General features: G+C 40.2%; 1 protein-coding gene across 4 annotated transcripts in view; it reads left to right on the forward strand.

The window, feature by feature from the left end:
* The window catches only part of LRRC7 (leucine rich repeat containing 7), a 582114-nt gene that overhangs the window by 185180 nt on the left and 377788 nt on the right, over positions 1–19146 (forward strand). The window contains exon 2 of one of the 4 annotated variants that reach the window (XM_072649822.1): positions 1944–2024. The exons of the other annotated variants lie outside the window; for them this stretch is intronic. Within the exon in view, the coding sequence (XP_072505923.1) occupies position 2024 (1 nt within the window). The 5' untranslated portion in view covers positions 1944–2023. The remainder of the gene's footprint in view (positions 1–1943; positions 2025–19146) is intronic. 4 annotated transcript variants of the gene reach the window in all.

Raw genomic sequence — 19146 nt, forward strand, 5'->3', positions numbered from 1 at the left:
TACTAACATGACAGCATTTCATTAACATGCAAATCTTGTGCTTATTGTAAACCTTGTGTCATTTTTACAACATGAATGATCATAGACGATGTTGTGTATTTCTTAATAGGAACAGAATCCATGTTATCTTCTGACTCATTGGTTACTGATCAAGGAAGGATAAAAGGAAGAAATAATGAAGAAAGGAAGGAAATAGCATCTTAGTGGTCTTTCCTTAGTAATTAAAAAAACCATTGGCATAAGACATCACTGGAGGAAGTGTTTTGGATTAACTATACCCAAGGAAAAAAATGCAAATATATATATATAGGCCCTACTATCTCTTCAAGTCATCATTTGATCCCTTCTCTCCTTTTTTATAACCAAACTCCAAGCTCTCTATTCTACATTTCTAGTTCTTCTCCCACACGTATGTCAAGTCCTTCCAACCTGACTTCCAACCTCATCACTCACTGGCTGCTCTCTACAAAATGACAATTATCTCTTAATTGGCAAATCTAACAGTCTTGTTTCTGTCCTCAATCCTCTCTACAGTAGTGGATAATGCTGACAATCTTTTTTTCCTAAATGTCTTTTCAGTTTTATTTTCATTCTCAGCACTTAGCAGAGCGTCTGTATATAGCAAGTACTTAATAAATGCTTGTTGACTTACTCATTGTTGGCTACACAGCTTCTCCTCCTTAGGTTTTGGGATATCCGTCTCTCCTTGGTCTCCTGCCTGTCTGACCCTGACTAGTTCTGCTGCTTTGCTGAATCACCATCCTTGTCCCAGTCCCTCTGCATGAATTGATTCCAGAACTCCATCTTGGTCCCTCTCCTCTTTTTCCTCTGTATTCTCTTGCTTGATGGACTCATTAGCTCCCATAATCTCTTGTATTTGTTGCCTTCTCTCTATTCACACAGCTGCCACCCTTATTCTATCTTCCATTCTCTTTTAACTAAATTATAGGGAGGAAGCCTTGAAATTATCTTCCTTGGTCATAGCTTTTGCTTACTTCGCTTTCTGTATAACTGCCAAATGATGTTCTTCAGGTACAAATCTTACCATTCACTCCCCTGCTCAAGGAGTTTCAATGGTTCCCTATGGCTTCTAGGATACAATACAATCTTCCCAGATTTCCATGTAATGGCCTTACAGAGGTGACTCCAGCCTATTTTTCCAGAATTGTTTCATTCACATATTCTAGGCTCCCACCCAACAGGTCTATTTGCTTTTCTTTAAACTCAACATTTCATCCCCAGACTCTATCCTTTTTCCCAGGCTTCTTTCCCTCCCATCTAGAACATTCTCTCCTAACTCTACATAGAATCTCTTGTATAACTCAAATGCCACCTCACAGAAAAAGCCCATCTTAATTATCCCCCCAGTTGCTTGTACCCTTCCAGCAATGAATTCTTATTATACATTTTGTATTTAATTGTCTATGTGTAGATTACTTTTCCTCATTAGACAGTAAGCTCCTTGAGGGCAGGGATTGGTCTTTTTAGATCTCATCACCTAGCACAATGCCCAGCACCCAATGGACATGTGTTAAATCCTGTTCAAATAACTTCACGAAGCTAGAAAAACAGACACTTTAAAATCCATGAATATCCACCACCTTCCTGCCTAATCTTACTGAGGGCAGGGACAATTTTCCTTTTTGTCTTTGTATCTTCAGTTCCTTAGCAAGTGCTTTGACTAGAAGAGGTGTTTAATCAATGCTTGTTGAATTGAATAAAAACTGTTTTGACTCACCCATAACATTGTGTCTTGAGTTCCTATGTCTTGTTACTTTGTTCTATATTATTGTATATAAAACATTTCCCTTTGGAAAGCATCCGATTGGAATATCCCCGTTCCATTTGTGTTCAAAATGCTCGTTCAGATGTCGTTACAGCTTGATGACACACGTACATGTATATGTGCATTTAATCAAAATTCTTCTTCTTTTTTTTTTAAGGAGCCCTCCGCTACCTGACAAAAAAATGCACGTGCAAGTGGTCCCATCCTAGAAGTCTGCAGAGACAGGAATAACTAGCAAGTAGATACTCAATTATTTCTCTACCCTTTAGTATGTAGAATGCTGTCATGTCTGGCAGTGGGAGCCTTTCATCCATGGAGCAATCAATAAACATTTGTAAGCACCTACTGTGTGCTACACACGGTGCTAAGCTTTGTCGTTGGCCCAGACTCAGCCCTGGAAGCTTGAGCTGGTACCAGACACTGCTTGTTGGCCATACACAACAGCTTTAAATCAATTAGGGAGAAAATATCCAAGATGAATTTTAGGACACTCATTTCATTTCATTAATGATTTCAGTATTGAAAGTATGTTACTATCGGATGTCTTTTTTTTATTTAGAGAATAATTTCTCTTATTCCTTGGGCCCAATTCAAAATATGTATGTCTTACTAAAGAGAATAAATGGATGTCCCTATATCGCATGATAATTTTAATTATAATATAAATCTACAAAATTGGCCCAGGATCCTTAAGTACAAGTGGTTTTATGAAAGTATTTTCTTTTCGAATTAAAGCCAGTCTTTTTGAAAGGTTACATTTTTTAAATTCCGAGAAGCTGCTGTCTCTGGAGAATTTTTCTTTTCAGCGTGTCAGGACGTCCTGACATTTTCAATACACAGAATAAGAAGCATGACTTTAAAAAAAGCATACACCATTTTAATGAATGAGGTGGGTGGTCAGGAAAAGACTTTTTAAATGGGAAGAGATAAGCAAAGAAATTTCAGTTGTGAGGAGAAACTTCTAAGATCTCATTGTGCCCTTAATATAAAGTCAGAGAAGATTTGTCCTGAAATGTATCCGAAGGATTGTTATCAAATCAGTGAATATTACATGTGGGAGAAACGTGTGTTTTTCTATTAATAACTTAATAATTATTAAACATCTGTTGTGTGCCAGGCACTGTGAAGAGCCCTGCCCTCAAAGAACTCACTTAATGTTCAAACATTAGTCATTTGTTAGACTAAGATTAGATGTGTGTGTGTGTGCACATGTGTGTTCGTCCTTCATTGCTGAAGACCATGCCATCAGAGAAATAATGACACAACTTGCACTTGACTTTGTTTTTTTGAGTGAAGGAGGGCTGTGCAGGTCACCAGCCTCACTTCTCCTCCAGAGTCATCTGAATCCAGTGACAAGATATTCATCAGGATGACTGGAGATGACCCAGGATTAGGCAACTGGCGTTAAGTGAGTTGCCCAAGGTCACACAGCTAGTGAATGTCAAGTGTATGAGGTGAGATTTGAACTCAGGTCCTCCTGACTCTTGCACTGGTGCTCTATCCACTGCACCACCTAGCTACCCAAGACTAAGATTAGGTAAGGTCTTACTGAATGTTAATCTCTTCAAGTCAAAAACTAGTCTTAGTCGGCTTCATACTCATCAGAGTTCCCAGTAGTTCCCAACATATTGTAGGTCCTTGATAAATATTGGGAGGACAGATGGATGATTGAACCAGCTGGTTGCCAGGCAATCAGAGACTAACTTTCCTATGAATGGACAGTCTGAGAATCCATAACAACCTAGCCTACAACAGTGAAAAGAATCTAGTTGTGTATTTATTTTACTCACTTAACATTCAAACAAATCGATGCAAACAAGCTACGTATAGAAAAAATAGGCAACCATCGATTGAGACTTCATTTGACAGATGGTTAAATCAAGTTACCTTGGTTGTGACTTTACACTCGATGGTTATTTTGACAAATATCTTTGTAAACATAAAGAATTTTGAGAACACTTAATGTTGTAAACTCTACACAAGATCATCTACTTAGAAGGGATTTCAGGGTCACCTTTCCAACTCCTTCATTTTATAAATAAAGAAACTGGGTGATGAGATTGGAAACCAAATCCTCTGACTCTAACGAGCATTCTTTCCCCTGTACCATAATGCCTCATTGATGAAGATGATGATACAGATAAGAAAAGAAATGTGCAATAAACAACAGATAGTTTCATTATCTTTTCAAACTAAGTCATTTTTAACTAGTCCAAGCATATGTAACTATAAAGAAATGCTTATTTCTTGGTCCATTCTGGCAAAACAATAAAATATCTGATTTAAAAAGGTCTTTGCAGGTCATCTATTCAATGTCCTCATTTTACAGATGAGACACAGAAACGCACAATTACTTTCCCAAAGCCACACAGTAATTGGTTTAGCCCTAGCTCAAATACAGGTCTTGTGTCTCTAAGTCCAGCTTTCTTTCCCTTCAATTTTGATTTCTAAGGAGATATAAATCAATCAGTCAGTAAAAATTTATTAAGCACCTGTTATGTGCCAGGCATTGTATAACATTCCAGGGAATATAAAGAAAACCAAAAGACAGTTCTTGTCAAAGAGCTCATAGTTTAATGGGGGAGAGATACAAATAACTATGTACAAGATATAGACTGGATAAATAGGAAATAATCAATTGAGGGAAGACAATGACATCAAAGGGGATCAAGAAAAGCTTCCTGAAAAGTGAGACCAAAGACTCATATAGAAATGTCTGCCCCAATGCTACTCTCTCGCCTTGCAAGACTGAAGGCAGACTGCAGATAAAAAATGTCATATGTACAATTTTATTCAATATTTATGTGATTAAACAGCAAAATCATTTGGCCAACAGCAAGCCAAATTCCAGTTTTTCACTTCTTCCAAATGTCATCCATAGACACCTTAGTAAGGATCATATTTTTGAATGAATAAAATTAACACACAGCTAGATTCTTTTCACTGTCATAGGCTAGGTTGTTATGCACTCTCAGATTGTCCATTCATAGGAAAGTTAGTCTCTGATTGCCTGGCAACCAGTTGGTTCATCTATCCACCCTTCCTCCCAATATTTTTTGAGGACCCACAATACATTGGGAGCTCTGGTGAATTCATATATAGACAATTTATAGAGAAGTATGGCTGGTGTTTGGCCTGGAGAGAGTGACATTCAGTAAGAGCTTATGTAATCTAGTCTATCAAATGACCAATACTGATTATCTTCATATTTCAAATATATTGATTCTCAGCCATTTCTCCACCATTGTTACCATATAGTCATGGTAATGGAGATAGAGAAACAGATACATTTATTATATACATTACATACATATTATATACATACATTATATGCATATTATATACATTACATACATATATTACACATGTACACATTGCATGTATAGATATTACATGCATTCTGTATGTGTGTTTGCATGCATGTATATACATACAGACAGACTTACTTGGGCTGAGCCTTTGATTCCAAGGGTACAGGGAACTCTCAGTGATGAAACCCCCTCTTCCTAGGTAGATTGGCAACTGTTCTGTGTCTTTGGGCCTCAGGGAGTTGCCTGAAGCGCTGAGAGGTTCCTGGTCTTGTCCAAGGTCCCAAAGCCTTCCTAAGACTCTCTACCCAGGTTTATATCATGCTATTGCCCTCCGGCCTCCACCTCTGATCCAGAACTCCAGCTCCCTCCAGTTCCTTTCCTGGGCCCGTATGTTACCACTTGATGAAAACTCTACAAAGCAAGCCCAGCTCAGACCCAGCACTCTCCTCCCTGGCCATGTGTCTGTAGTGCTGCTGTGTCCTCTCCTCTCCCTGTCCTGTCCTCTCCATCTTCCCTCAACTTTCCAACTCTAGCTGTGGTCTAAGAACAGTAAGTGAATCAACACTACCTTCCTAAAAACAACATGCCAGTCAAGTGGCCTTAGACTCCACTTACCATTCCTGTGAAAGACCAAAGACTTTCCCTAAAAATGCCCCTTAACCCATTAGAAGGTAAATTCCTTGAGGGCAAGGACTGTGCTGCTCTTGTATCTGCATCCTGAGGCCTTAAAAGTATCTGGCACATAAGAAGAACTTCATAAATGTTCTTCCTTGCCCCCCTCCTTTCCTCCCTCCCTTCATCCTTCCCTCCTTTCCTTTGTCCATTGAGGTCAATGGTCTATCGACTACCCTACTGTGGTGTTTGAGCAGTAGTAGTGCATAGTGAATAGACTGATGGACTTCAAGCTTGGAAAAGCTGTTCAGCTCCCACTGCCCACACTTTTGTGCAGCAGTGGGCCAGTGACTTACCTTCCTGGGCTGGTTTTCTCGTTTATAATCTGAGGGTAATAATATCTGCATTATCCCTCTCATCAGGTTGATGAGAAAATGAAACTAGACAATATGCGTGATGTATACTTCGGGCACTTTCAAGTGTGATGTCTACGTCTGCCTCATACACTGGGCTTCTGTTGGGGCCTTCCCTAGAGACGCAGAGGCCAAGGGCATCCTCATGCTCTGGGGGCTCTTCCTACCAGCTCTCTCTGCCCCAGTGAAACCTGAAGGAAATGGACCTGGAAAGATAAATACAAGTGATGTCATGAAGGTTAACATAGAATATTCCAGGTGAGGGCAAAGGAGAGGAGGAGAGGCAAGGAGAAAGAGGGGGGAGTTTACATTCCAAATCACCAATGTGACTTTGGGGGCGAAAGCATCTATTATGGGTTGTTTGAAAGAGCCCTGAGTCTGGCATTGTAAGACCTGGTTCACAGCCCAGCCCTGCCACTCATTATTGGATGACTTATTTGTCCATGCATTGCTGTCCCTCTGGGCCCTAGCTTTCTACAGCATGAAGAGGGAGGCTGGATTAGGTTCTCTCTCAAGCCTCTTCTGTTCCTAAATTTTATTCCTAGGGTTGTCCATTCAGATTGTGCTTGTATGAGTGGGAGTGCCTCAAGAGGTTTTTGGCTCCAGCTATTGCCTGTGCCCCCTCCTTAGAGCCCCACCTGACCTATAGGAGCCTGGCTTTCACTTGTATTATCCTGCTGGGAGAGTGAAGACTGCCTCCTGCCTGCTCCTAGCATAAAATAAAGAACTTGGGGCTAGTCAAAGGCGTCTTCCAGTCTCCAGAGGTCTCCCCTGTGGTGGTCCACTAGAGGTCTTAGTGAGTTCTGGGCTGCTCTGAATCCTTTTCCAGACCACAAGAGGCCAGGGAGGGTGGTTCCATGTGGGTTTGGTGTCTTGAAGACATGCCTCTCCACAAGACTTCTGTGTATATGATGTGGCAATGGACCAGGACAGATGTAAAAGAGTCAGTCTAGCTGTCACCCTTCTTAGTGAGTGTGTCTCAGGCCAGATGTGGCCCATGAAATTTCATCAAAAGAGTCCATCAGCATGATGAGACTTTTTTCCCCCAGATCATGATTTCTTCCACCATACCGACAGGGGAGCAGTCATTCTTAACCTGGTGACTGTGACTTTGTTTTTATAATATTTTGAAACTATATTTCAATACAATTGGTTTCCTTTGTGAAATATGTTTTATTTTATGCATCTAAAAATATTATTCTGAGAGGTTTTCAATGAACAACTGAGCAAGCCTATGGCTGATCAATGGTTAAGAAACTCTAAGCTATGGAATCCCAGATGAGGAAATTCACATCTCTCCTGCCATTGCTGCTGTTCGAGAGGTAGCAGAGCAAGGAGGAGCTATGTGAATGACCAGAGGCAGGTCTAGAACCCAAGCTTTACTGACTCTAAGGTCATCTCTCTACCCATTATGCCACACTTCCTCTCCTGGCATGGAAATAATAGTAAAAACACAAGTGGTGACAAGCTCAACGAGAGACAGAAGCCACAACCCTACATAAGGATGCTTGCAGGTCTCAATGGATTGACTTGGAAAACCACACATTCATATTATCTATGTTCTATTGTATTTCTATGTATTTTGATAAATATTTCCCAGTTACATTTTAATCTGATTCAGGCCTGCTGGAGGGTTATAGGCTCTGTGTCTGACACTTCTGCATAGAGCAGCTGAAACAATCAGTGAGTTAATAGACTTTTTTTTACCCATTTAAAGCCATTGTTGTGGTTTAAGTTCTTATATCATTTCATACAAAAAGATGCAATGCCTTATCTGGTGCTTTTATACCAAAATCAAAAAATCCATTTTTATTAAAATAATCTGCTTAAAACATATCAGAATATATGGATATTAAAAATACTATACTTACCATATAGTTTAATCAGTATAGTTGGTCAAGTTTTGCTCCATCATCCCATCTCCCCTTAATTCCAGAGTGCTAAGGATGGTACTATGAGAATGGGGAGTCAAGACCCAGAATGAGCCCAGATTCACCCCTCAGTACCTGTGTGACCTTGACAAAACACCTTACCTAATCTGTAAAATGGAGGGGTGGGCTAGATCACCACTGAGCCAGCTGTGATTGGGAATTTGGGAACCTGAGGAGGTGGAGGTAAGGATGAGAGGGTGGAGGCTAACCCCTTTGGTATATGGTTGAGACAGATTAGAAACTGAAATCATGGGAGAGGGGAAGTTGTCAGAAAGGAAAGAGGTGGGAGCAGAGGAGGAGAGGGTCTTGGGGAGGGCTAGGTCTGAGTTTTTATTATTGGAGGTGGAGGGATACCAGCCAGTGTGACCGAGAAGGATTTAGGGGTAGGGGATGTGGACACCTGAGGCCAAGTGGGGAGCAGGTGGTGATGGAAAGTGAGAACATGGATCCTGGAATGGGGAGGAAAGACATCTCCCATTATGTCAGTACCTGAGGCAATAACCAGAGAAGGTTCCAGTAATAAAACCTTTGCCCTCATTTGGGTGGGGATAGGGTCTATGTAGATGCATAAAGTTTGACTAGCAAAGGCAATAAGCTACACACCCTTACCTGAGGAGGAAATACAACCTTAGATAATAGGTAGCAGGGCAGGGCATGTTCAAACAGGGATCCTTTGCCAGGTAAAGGTTAGACTAGATGATCTTTGAAGTCCTTTACAATTCTGAGATTGTGAGCAAAGCACAAACTCAGAGTGTTATAAAAGGTATTCCAAAGCCTTGGTGGACTTTTTAAACTTTCATAGTTGAAGACTCCACTCAGACTTTTGGGACACCTTACATCAATGGGGGACTATTATTAATGAGATAACATGTAAAGTGCTTTATAAACTTTAAAGCTCTATACAAATGGTGCCTATTGCTACTATTAATAATAAGATCGTGGGTTTAGAGCTAAAAGTGACCTTAGAAACCACTGAATCAAATTTTGTAAATGGGGAAACTGACCTCTGAGAAGTTACATGATTCCTTCAGACTCTCAGAGATAGCAATTGTGTGAAGCAAGATACAAACTCATGTATTCTAGACCCCAAGTCCATTGCTCCAACCAGCTGCTCTACTACTACTAGTAGAAGTATTATTCTGTTAATAATCAGTATTTTAGGCACATTGGCACCAGGTTGAGTGAAATATTAGGGGCCATGATGATCCTTCTCATTCTTCCTTGAATTAGGTATCTTAATCTAATGAGGTTCCTTAATTAAATGTCTCAAAGTGTCCGTTTAATCTGCCTTTACAACTTTTGGGATCAGACTTAAATGCAAAGTACAAAGGAGCCTTTGCTTATTTGTGCCATATCCCAAGAGCTTGAGACTTGAGGAGTTCACAAATAGCTGATTATAATAGGTAACACTGATGTAACATTTCCCATGTGCCAGGCACTGTGCTAGGCACTTTACAATTATTCCCTCACTTGATCTTCATGACAATCCTGGGAGGGAGGTGCTATTAATATCACCATTTTGCAGATAAAGAAACTGGGGTAAAAAAGATCTAGTGATTTGCCCAAAGCCACATAGGCAAGGCAAAGTAGAGTCTGTGAGTTAGACTATTCACATGAGATCTATGGGGTATAAGAAAGGGAAAGAGAATATAAAATTACCACAAACAGATAAAATTTGAGGTGGAGATCTAGATCACAGAATTTCAGAATCACAAAATCTCAAAGCTGAAAGGGACTTCAGAAGTCATCTAGTCAATGTTCATCTACACCAGAATCTTTCTATAACAAATTCGAAAGATGGCCAACCAGTCTTTGTTTAACAGTTTCTAGAGATGGGGGAGCAACTTTCTCTTAAGAAAACCTTATTCTCCTTCTCGGACAGTAATAATTGTCCAGAAACTATCCATGGTACCATGGTATCCATGGTACCTAACGCCTGTTCCTCGTTCTGTCCTCTGAGGCTGAGCAGAATAATTTGAATTTATTTGCCATGTAAGGGTCCTTCAAGAACTTCACAATCATGGTCAATACCTCCATTATGTCTTTTCTTCCTGGGGCAGTGTAGTGCAGTGGAAAAATCACTGGTTTTGACCTCAGCAGACAATAGTTAAATTCTTCAATCTGCCACTTCCTAGCTATATTTCCTTGGGTTAGTCTCTTTCCCTCAACTATAAAATGAAGGGTTTGGGATCATCTCACCAAGATTCCTTCCAGATAAAAATCACTGCGATCTTCTTCAGGTTGACAGGTTAGAAACTAGCAGAAAGCGGGAAGGAAGGTGAAAAGGGAGGGTCAGAGAAGGCAGAGAGAGAAGCCACCAATGGCAGGTGATAATGGAACATTTAATGGCCTTATTTCGCTAACGATCTCTCTCTTTCTGATCTTTAAAGGGTTCATCTAGGCCTCATTCCGACTATTGTCTGAGCTCTGACAACTAGGGAAGCTAATGTACTCAGTTTAATGTTGCTTTCAATTGAGATATGGACATGACCTTAATTTGCCGCCATAATAAAAATCAAAAAGCAAGAAAACAAAGACCACATTCATGATAAATTAATAATGAGGTTTAATTATAAAGAACATTGGGTTCATTTGGAATAAAAATCTACAGCTGCCCTACAAGGCTTTTTATATCTGGGACCAACTCTCTTCAAAATTCCCTTTTTTACACATTTATATAAGAAGTGGGTAGAAATTTTATAAAATAGCACTTCATGTTAAGATACGCTGAGAATAGAAGCAGCATGGCATCATGGGAAGATCTCTGGCAAGGGAAGGAAGGGTGCTGGGCTCTCTAGCCTTGGCTAACAGTTTCTTCTGACAGTCAATGATTCTGTCTCAGAATCACAAACTCTGCCTAGCCCTCAGAGGCTGTTTCATCTGTGATCATCAGTCTGTAATTAATGTGTTTATGCAGATTATTGTTTCTTTCCATACCAAGCATCATTGGCTGGTATGACATTGACAAGGTTTGAAATGAATTCTAAAATTGTTCACAGCTAAATTCTTTCAGAGGATGTAAGTTAATTTGTTAGTTGGGTTTTTATATATCTGGAAAAACTATACCTTCAATAAACTTGCTAGATAAATTTATAGCCTTTTAACAAGCCAACTCATTCCAAAATGTATTAATTAAGCACCTGCATGTGCATGGTGCTAGGGACGTAAAAAAGACAAAATCTTCCTTCGATGAGTTTACCTTCTACAAGGGAAGGGGAACAAAATGACCCCAGTTAAGTAAATATGGAAGAGATACAAAATAAATGCAGTGATTCCTTTGTAAAATTTAAAAATACATCTTTCACTTTTATTTTGAGTTCCAAAGTCTTTCCCTCCCTCCAGCTCCTCACAACCCACTAGGAAGGCAAGAAATATTATACATATGAAGTCATGATAAACATTTTCACATTTGCCATGTTGTGGAGGGGGAGAAGAAAGAAAAATTAAAAAAGAGAAAAAAAATCTGCTTCAATCTGTACTCAGTCCACCAGAACTCTCTTTGAAAGTACAGAGCATTTTTCACCATGAGTCCTTTGGAATTATTGTGGATCACTGCATTGACCAGAACAGCTAAGCAGTCATCATAACGCTGCTGTTACTATGGACATCATTCTCCTGGTTCTGCTCACTTCCCTTGCATCAGTTTTTCCTTCTAGAAAGATCCAGTCTTTGGATGACCATACCCCAGTATTTCAAGAATCCATATTTTCATTGATGCCAATCACTGCCCCCATCCATAGTCTCTTACTTAATAGATTGTCTTAGATTCTGACCCACCTGGTGATAAAATTCCCTAGATCAGCTCTTCAATGAGCGTCACGCAATCTTTCTTCAGATTCATGCTCAGAGCTTGAAAGATTCTCCCAGAACTTCATAACAAACAGGATAAACTCTGGTGGCCTACCCTTCAAGAAATTAATCATGCCCACACAGTGCTCTGAGGAAGGCTTTAGGGGATAACAGCTAAGTCTTCCAAATAATTGTGCTTAATTAGTTGTTTGACCATGAATTCTAAAGCAATCTAACAAGCAATGGTTAAACATACAGGCAGTACATTGCATTAGGCACTAGGGATACTTTAATACTCCAATGGATTTGTGATCTCATCAATGTGGATATTCCCTCCAGTGATGCAGTTTACAACCCATTCATACCAATCCATCCTGGGAAACTCTTATTCATGTCTTACCACCCCAGCAAAGGATGTACAGGATTGTCTCCAATAATCAGGCTACTTGGTGAGGCAGTTTTTGCCCATGGAAATCCATGAGACAAAGAAGATCCAGAGGATACAAACAAGATGTAATCTCTACCTCCAGTAAGCTTACCTTCTACTTGGAAAAGAATACAATATACATAAAAGCTTTAGTTTTGTGTCTAACTGTTCATTTGGCCTTGTATATCACATGATTGTGATAGGGGCACAAATAACTGAAATTTAGGAAGCTGAATTCACATCAGTACATGTTTCCTATCTTGTTTGAAATCTTATGGGCAGCAGTGAGAACCAGGGGTCTCTAGTAGCTGTCCGGTACAAATGAGAGTCTATTTCCTATTCCTAGTGATAGGAATGTAAACATAACAACCAAGAACTTTCATCAAATTTCCACTATTGGAGACCCTCTAAGAACCCACCATATTTAAGGCTAATTTTTCATTAGGCTGAATGCATCAATGTAAGCAGTATTTATAGATAATTCTGAATTGAATATAACTTTGGAAAACTTAACCCCCAAAGCTTTCTTTTTCTTCCAAACTTTCCTTTTACTGTTTAGAGGATCACCATACTTCCAGTCACTTAGGCTCACAATGTCATTGTCATTTTCTCCTCACTCTTACTCACCTGAAATATCTAATGTTAAGAAATCTTATGTTTGTATATTATTGTATGTCTTTCATGTATTTTCCTCCTCTCCATACATACGATTGTCACCCTTGTTCAGATCTTTATGATCTCCCACTTTGATTAAGTAGCCTTTTGGTTGGTCTCCCTCACTCAAGTCTCTCCCCATTCCAATCCATCCCCCATTCAGCTGTCAATTGTAATTCGTACTCCTATAACTGTCATGGCTTCCTATGACTTCCAAGAACAAATATAAAATGTTTTGTGTAGCTTTCCAAACCCTTTACACCTTGGCCCCTTCCTACTTTTCCAGTCTTCTGATACAGTACTACACACACACATACACATACACACACATGCGCGCGCGCACACACACACACACACACACACACACACACACACACACACACACACACACCCTCTACAGTGATTGACCTAGCTGTTCCTCTCACAAGGTACTCCATTTCTTAAGAGTGACTTTTGAATGTTGTGTCCCCAATGCCTCTCTCCTCCCTTCCTTCAGCCTCCTGACTTCTCCAGTTTCTTTCAAGCCCACCATCTTCAGGTCTTTCCCAGACTCTCCACCTCTATCTCTTATCCATACTTACTTAGTATCCTATCCAGTGCTTTCTCTCTTAAGTTACCTCCTACTTACACTGTGGACATCTTTCGTGTTCATGGTCCATTTATGTTCACCCCATTATACTGTAAGATCCTTTGGAGACAAGGGATTTGCAGGAGGTTCCCTTTCTTTTCACCCATAGAGCTTAAGTACACTACCTGGCCTACAGTAGATGCTTAATAAGTGCTTGTTGTTGAACTGGTATCAAAATAACTTTGAAAAATTACATACTGATTAGAGTTCAACAAATGAAACTAAAGCTATACATATAAGGACAAGAAAAACCCTGTATGTGTGTTCTGAGCTATCACTTCATGGATCTAAGGGTGGGGAACCTGAGGTTTGAGGCCACATGTGGCCCTCAAGGTCCTGGATTTCTTCTGGGAAGTTTGAATTCAGTTAAAGGGCTGCACCCAAAGAATGCTAAAACTCACCTGCATGTAGTCATATTTTTATTCATCCATCAAGATAATACTGCCCCCTATTGGCTGTTCAATTGTGTATACAGTGGCTATTTTTGTGGGTAATCCTTCCAACATTGCTGCTAAGAGCCACACATACAACATAACAATCCCATAGCACCTGCTCTGGGATAGTACAGTACTGAGTGCTTTATAATTATGATCTCACTGGATCTTCACCACAATCCTGGGAGAAAGGTTCTGTCATTTTCCCCACTTTACAGATGAGCAAACTGAAGAAACAGAGATTAAGTGATTTGTCCAAGAAAATAAAACTACTCACTATCTGAGGACAAATTTGAACTCAGGTCTTCCTGTCCCCAGACCAGCACTCTATCCACTGTATCAACTAGTTGCCTTATTTAGATGTTTGCTCCATATAAATTTATTAGGGTGAGGATGGTTTTCATCTTTATTTGTATCCCAATACTTAACACCTAATAAGTGCTTAATAAATGTTTGTTGGTTAATTGACTATACAATTAATCTAAAATTATAGAGCCTTAGAAGATGGGATCTTGAAGGAACCTTAGACGGAATATAGGCAAACCTCTTATTTCAAGGGAATTAAAACCCAAATATATATAATTTTGTTAATAACTCTAAGTTTGAGAGGATGAAAAGACATTTCACCACAAAATCATAGAATTGTAGATATGGAGGGCATTTCAGACAATACCCAGTCCAGTATGTCCAAACAGGGTGCATTCCAAAACAGAGAGGAATTCTCATTACAAACCATCTCCCCTAAAGGGGTCATTCAGCCTCTGCTTGAAGACCTCAAATGAAGGAAACCCACTATCTCTTTAGGTGGCTCATTACACATAGGCAGGGAAGCCATGGTAAGAAAGATTATTGGAAGAAATGGAATAACTAAGAGTAGGTATGAGAGTCAACTCCCCTGCTCCCCCAAAGGAGCATAGGCCAAGAGCAAGTTAAGATGATTAAGTAATCATTAGGACTGGTCAGTGGTAGCACACACTCAAGAAATCATCCCATTATACTAGGTTCAAGTGTAGGGGTCAATTCACTTCAAGCTAGCAACATTTCTTAAACATTTCTATTATTTATAGAGTTCACAATTTAAAAAGAATAGAAAACAATATCTCTAAGGTTAAAGAACTGGCAGAATTTGCCCAGAGAAAAAACTCTATGCCATGGGATGACAAATTGGCATTTTGCTGTGAATGTCATACAGTCGTAAACAATTTAGCCAGGTTGTTGGACTTTTATCACTTAAAACGAAGCTGTTAAGATGGGGGTTGGGGAGACCGACCAGCATAGGGGAGGGGAACCAAGAGAGCTCAGGGTCAGGATAATCTAGGGAAGAGGGTGTCCAGCAGGATAGACAAGCTCCATGCAAAGTGAACATAATACTTCAGATGTGGTCTGACTAGTGCAAAGCAAAAGGAACTTTGCATCCTTGGATCGGAACACTGTCCAGCTATTCATGTAGCCTCCAATGGTGTCAAGATTTTTAGCAAATACACCTCACCATCAGCTCCCATTATGCTTGAGGTCTTCAAAGCCCTAATTAGCATGAGCTGCCCTGAATCCTCCATAATGCCAGGCATATGCAGTACACTAATCTGGTCTTCTTCATCTTCACCAAGACAGAGCAAGTTACAGGGAAGGAGATTCTGTTTAAGAGAGCTAGAAGACAATAGTTTCTGACAAGGCTGTGAATTTTTTTTACCTGCAGAGCTTTAAGAAAATGATAGAAATCCATCTGTCTTCTAATGAATTAGGAAACTCTACTTGAAAACAATGCATCTTTTCTCTGCAGGGAGCTGCTAGCCTTAGACACAATTTCTCCAGACAAGTAACAGAAATAACCTCTGGCTTTTATTTTTTCTTTCATTTTCTTTATTTTCATCCTCTCCTTTCCTTCTCTTCACCTTTATTTTCATCAGACTTTCTCAATTTTTATTTTTTGAACCTATCCTTGTGGTGTTTCTTTAGTTAACAAAGTTATAAAGACTATTTTCTCTGGTCAGACTTGATTTTGAGCTTCTTAATGATGCATAGACTTGTGTTTATGTTAGTATTTTAGCATAGTAGACCTAGCCTATACTTCACTGTTTTTGTCCTCCCACCCCACCCCGGGCTGTAGCTTTTCTGAATAGATGCTGCATGAATGAAATAAAATGAAATCATAAAGCTATTGTTATGTGCCAGGTATTGTGATTAGACCTAGGGATACAAATATGAGAAAGACAGATGGAGAGGGAGAGAGAAAGAGGCAGGGACAAAGGGAGGGAAATAGAGATAAAAAAAGAGAAGGGAAAGAGGAGAGAGGAAGAAAGGATAAGGGAAGAAGAGAAATATGAGGAGAGGAAGGAGGGAAAAGGGGGAAGAAAAAAGGGAACAAGAGAGTCAGAGAGGGGAGAGAGAAGAGAGAGACAGAGAGAGAGACAGAGAGAGAGACAGAGAGACAGAGAGAGAACTAGGGAAGAGAGTTTTGTATAGTGACATGGAAGGTTTGGGATAGGAAAGAAGAGCAGCATGGCAGGTAGATGGTATGATAGCCTAACTTGATAGCTCCCTCGCTGGATGGGAAGGGAAGCTGCAGTTTGGACTGATGTCTAGTGCCATAAATTTGTAGTGGGCTAAAGTGAAGTCACTTCCACACTCTTTGTCCCCAATCAATTGGGTAAGAGCTCCAGAGATGCATGGATGAGGCAAGGAATTCTGGAAGTCACAGATGTGGAGGTGCAGTTTTCAGGTCCTGAGTCAAGGGTGCTGGTGCTGGTGAGGAGAGCTATGACTAAGAGAGCAGGCAGCCATGAAGCCTTCCTAAATCACCATAGGCCACTCCCTTCTTAACTGAGAGCACTCACCCTCTGTATCTATCGGTCAACAAGAATTTCTAAAGTGCTGGATTTATTTTTAAGGCTACAGTCTCATAGCTCCCTCAGATTTCTCCTCCAGGGAACAAATTACATATTAATAACTCTAATGATTAATGGTAAAGAAGTGGGTTGTAGCCACAGAATTTTCAACTCTCTCTGTAACCCAAGATCACACACACACACACACACACACACACACACACACATACACTTACTTTACCAGTGAAATTGGGTCTGGTCAGACCATGTCATGCCATAGTTTAGTAGGGGGCATTTATAACCTGCCAAACACTAGAGAAGCCATTGTGGCAGGTGAAAGTTGAAATATCTGAGGAAACAAAGGTTTGAGCTTTTGAGCATATCGATTTATTAAGCAATGAATGACAATTGCCCAATAAATTGGGACCAGTTATCTCCCTCAGCTTTGACACTGGACCTCAAATATAGCCAAAGCTGAGGAAGGCAACTGGTTCCAATTTGTTGGACAATTGTCATGTGTTGCTTAATAAATCAATATGCTCAGAAGCTCAAACCTTTGTTTCCTGAGACATTTCAACTTTCACTTGACACACCATCAAAGATGGAGAAAGGTCTCAAGTCTAAGAAATGTGAGAAATCGGTTGAAGGAAGTAGAGATGTTTGACCTGGAGAAGAGGGGACTCATGGGAACCATGACAGAGGTGTTCAGTTATTTAGTTAGGGAGTAAACTTATTTGGTTTCAAATCCAAAGTCCTTCATGAGATTAGGACTGGCCCCATCAAATTCCAAGAGGTCTTTAGGACCTCTGACAGAAGGAGAGTGCCAGCCTACATATCTGGCACTGCCAGACAAAGGATAGTAGGATGGGGCTATGGAACAGAATACAAGTGGCACTATGCAAGAAACAATGTTCCTTTACAAATGATGTTGACTGCCCAGCCCAATGGTGGGGTTGACCTGGAAACTTTGCACTAACACATACGCAGAGATGTCCCATCAACTTAGTTTAATTGAATGATCATTTAATGAGTACAGACCAGGCCCTGATGAAGATACAGAGATTGGGATGACATAGCACCTGCTGACCAAAAGCTTTTAGCTTAGTAGGGGTGATATAGCTCACTCTCTCTTCAAGTTTCCAGTTGTTTCCCTCCACCTTGCACTTGTCCAGTCATTCTTCTACAAACCTTAACAACATCTGGGTTACTTCTATGTCCCGCCGCTCTCATCAACTCCCTATCAACGACTCATCTCTCCAGCTCCAAGGAAGGGATGACATTCTTCAGTTTCCAAAGATATTTCTGTTTTCTTCTTTTAGTTTCTCTCTCCCTAGGCTTCAAATCAAGTCAACAAGCATGCATTAAGCAACTCTGATGGGTACTGGGAACTGTGATAAGGGGCTTAATCCCAAGTCACCTGGCCAAGGCCTGAAATCACTAGCATCAACCCACCTGCTCCCTGGTCTATGCCAGCTGATGATTTATATTGAACTGCAGCCACCGGCACTGCCATCTGGTCCTGCCTCATCTTCCTTGGTGAGGCTGTCCCCACAGAACTGTGCCCAAAAGAGTGGAGCCTCCTTAGTTTGATTAGACAGCTTGTACCTAATTCCCTACTGCTGTTAGATGAGGAACTTCTCCTCCTCCTCCTCCTCTCCCTCCTTCTACTCTTTTTCCTCCTCCTCTTCCTCCTCCTCCTTCTCTTTTTTCTACTTTGCTCTTCCCTTTTGCCTGTATCTTTTGCCTTCTTCCTTCTCCCCTTCTATTTTTTCCCTTCTCCTCCTCCTTCTTTTATTTCCCACTGTGATATCATTGGCATTAAGAAATCTTGATGAAAAATTCTCCACCAGTAGAGATCTCCACAGATGCACTTCAAATCTTAGAGAGTTGACTGAGGCATTAAGAGATTAAGTGACCTATCCAGAGTCACACAGCCCATAGCACTTGTCAGAGACAATATCTGCACTCCAGTGTTGTTCCCTCTGAGGCCCACTGCCTACCCAAACCCTGAGCTCCTTTCCTTTAGAGCAGGTCTCTCAACTGTTTGGACACCTTGACCCCTATGCCAATCTAGGGAAGCCCAAGGACTTTGCCTCAGAATAAGATTTTTTCTATTTCCAAAAATAAAAAGCCTAGGATAACAAAAGGTATCAATTAGGTTGAAATAGTTGCCAAAATATTTTAAAATAAATAGACTGAATTAGACTGAAATACAGTTATCAAATATTTTAAAATAAATTAATAGACCCAATTATATTGAAATCATTATCAAAATATTTTCAAAATAAATGAATAGACCCCAGATTATGAATTTCTGCATTAGAAGATCATTTAGG

Source organism: Notamacropus eugenii, chromosome 2 (assembly GCF_028372415.1).
Source record: "Notamacropus eugenii isolate mMacEug1 chromosome 2, mMacEug1.pri_v2, whole genome shotgun sequence".
NCBI classification, from domain to species: domain Eukaryota; kingdom Metazoa; phylum Chordata; class Mammalia; order Diprotodontia; family Macropodidae; genus Notamacropus; species Notamacropus eugenii.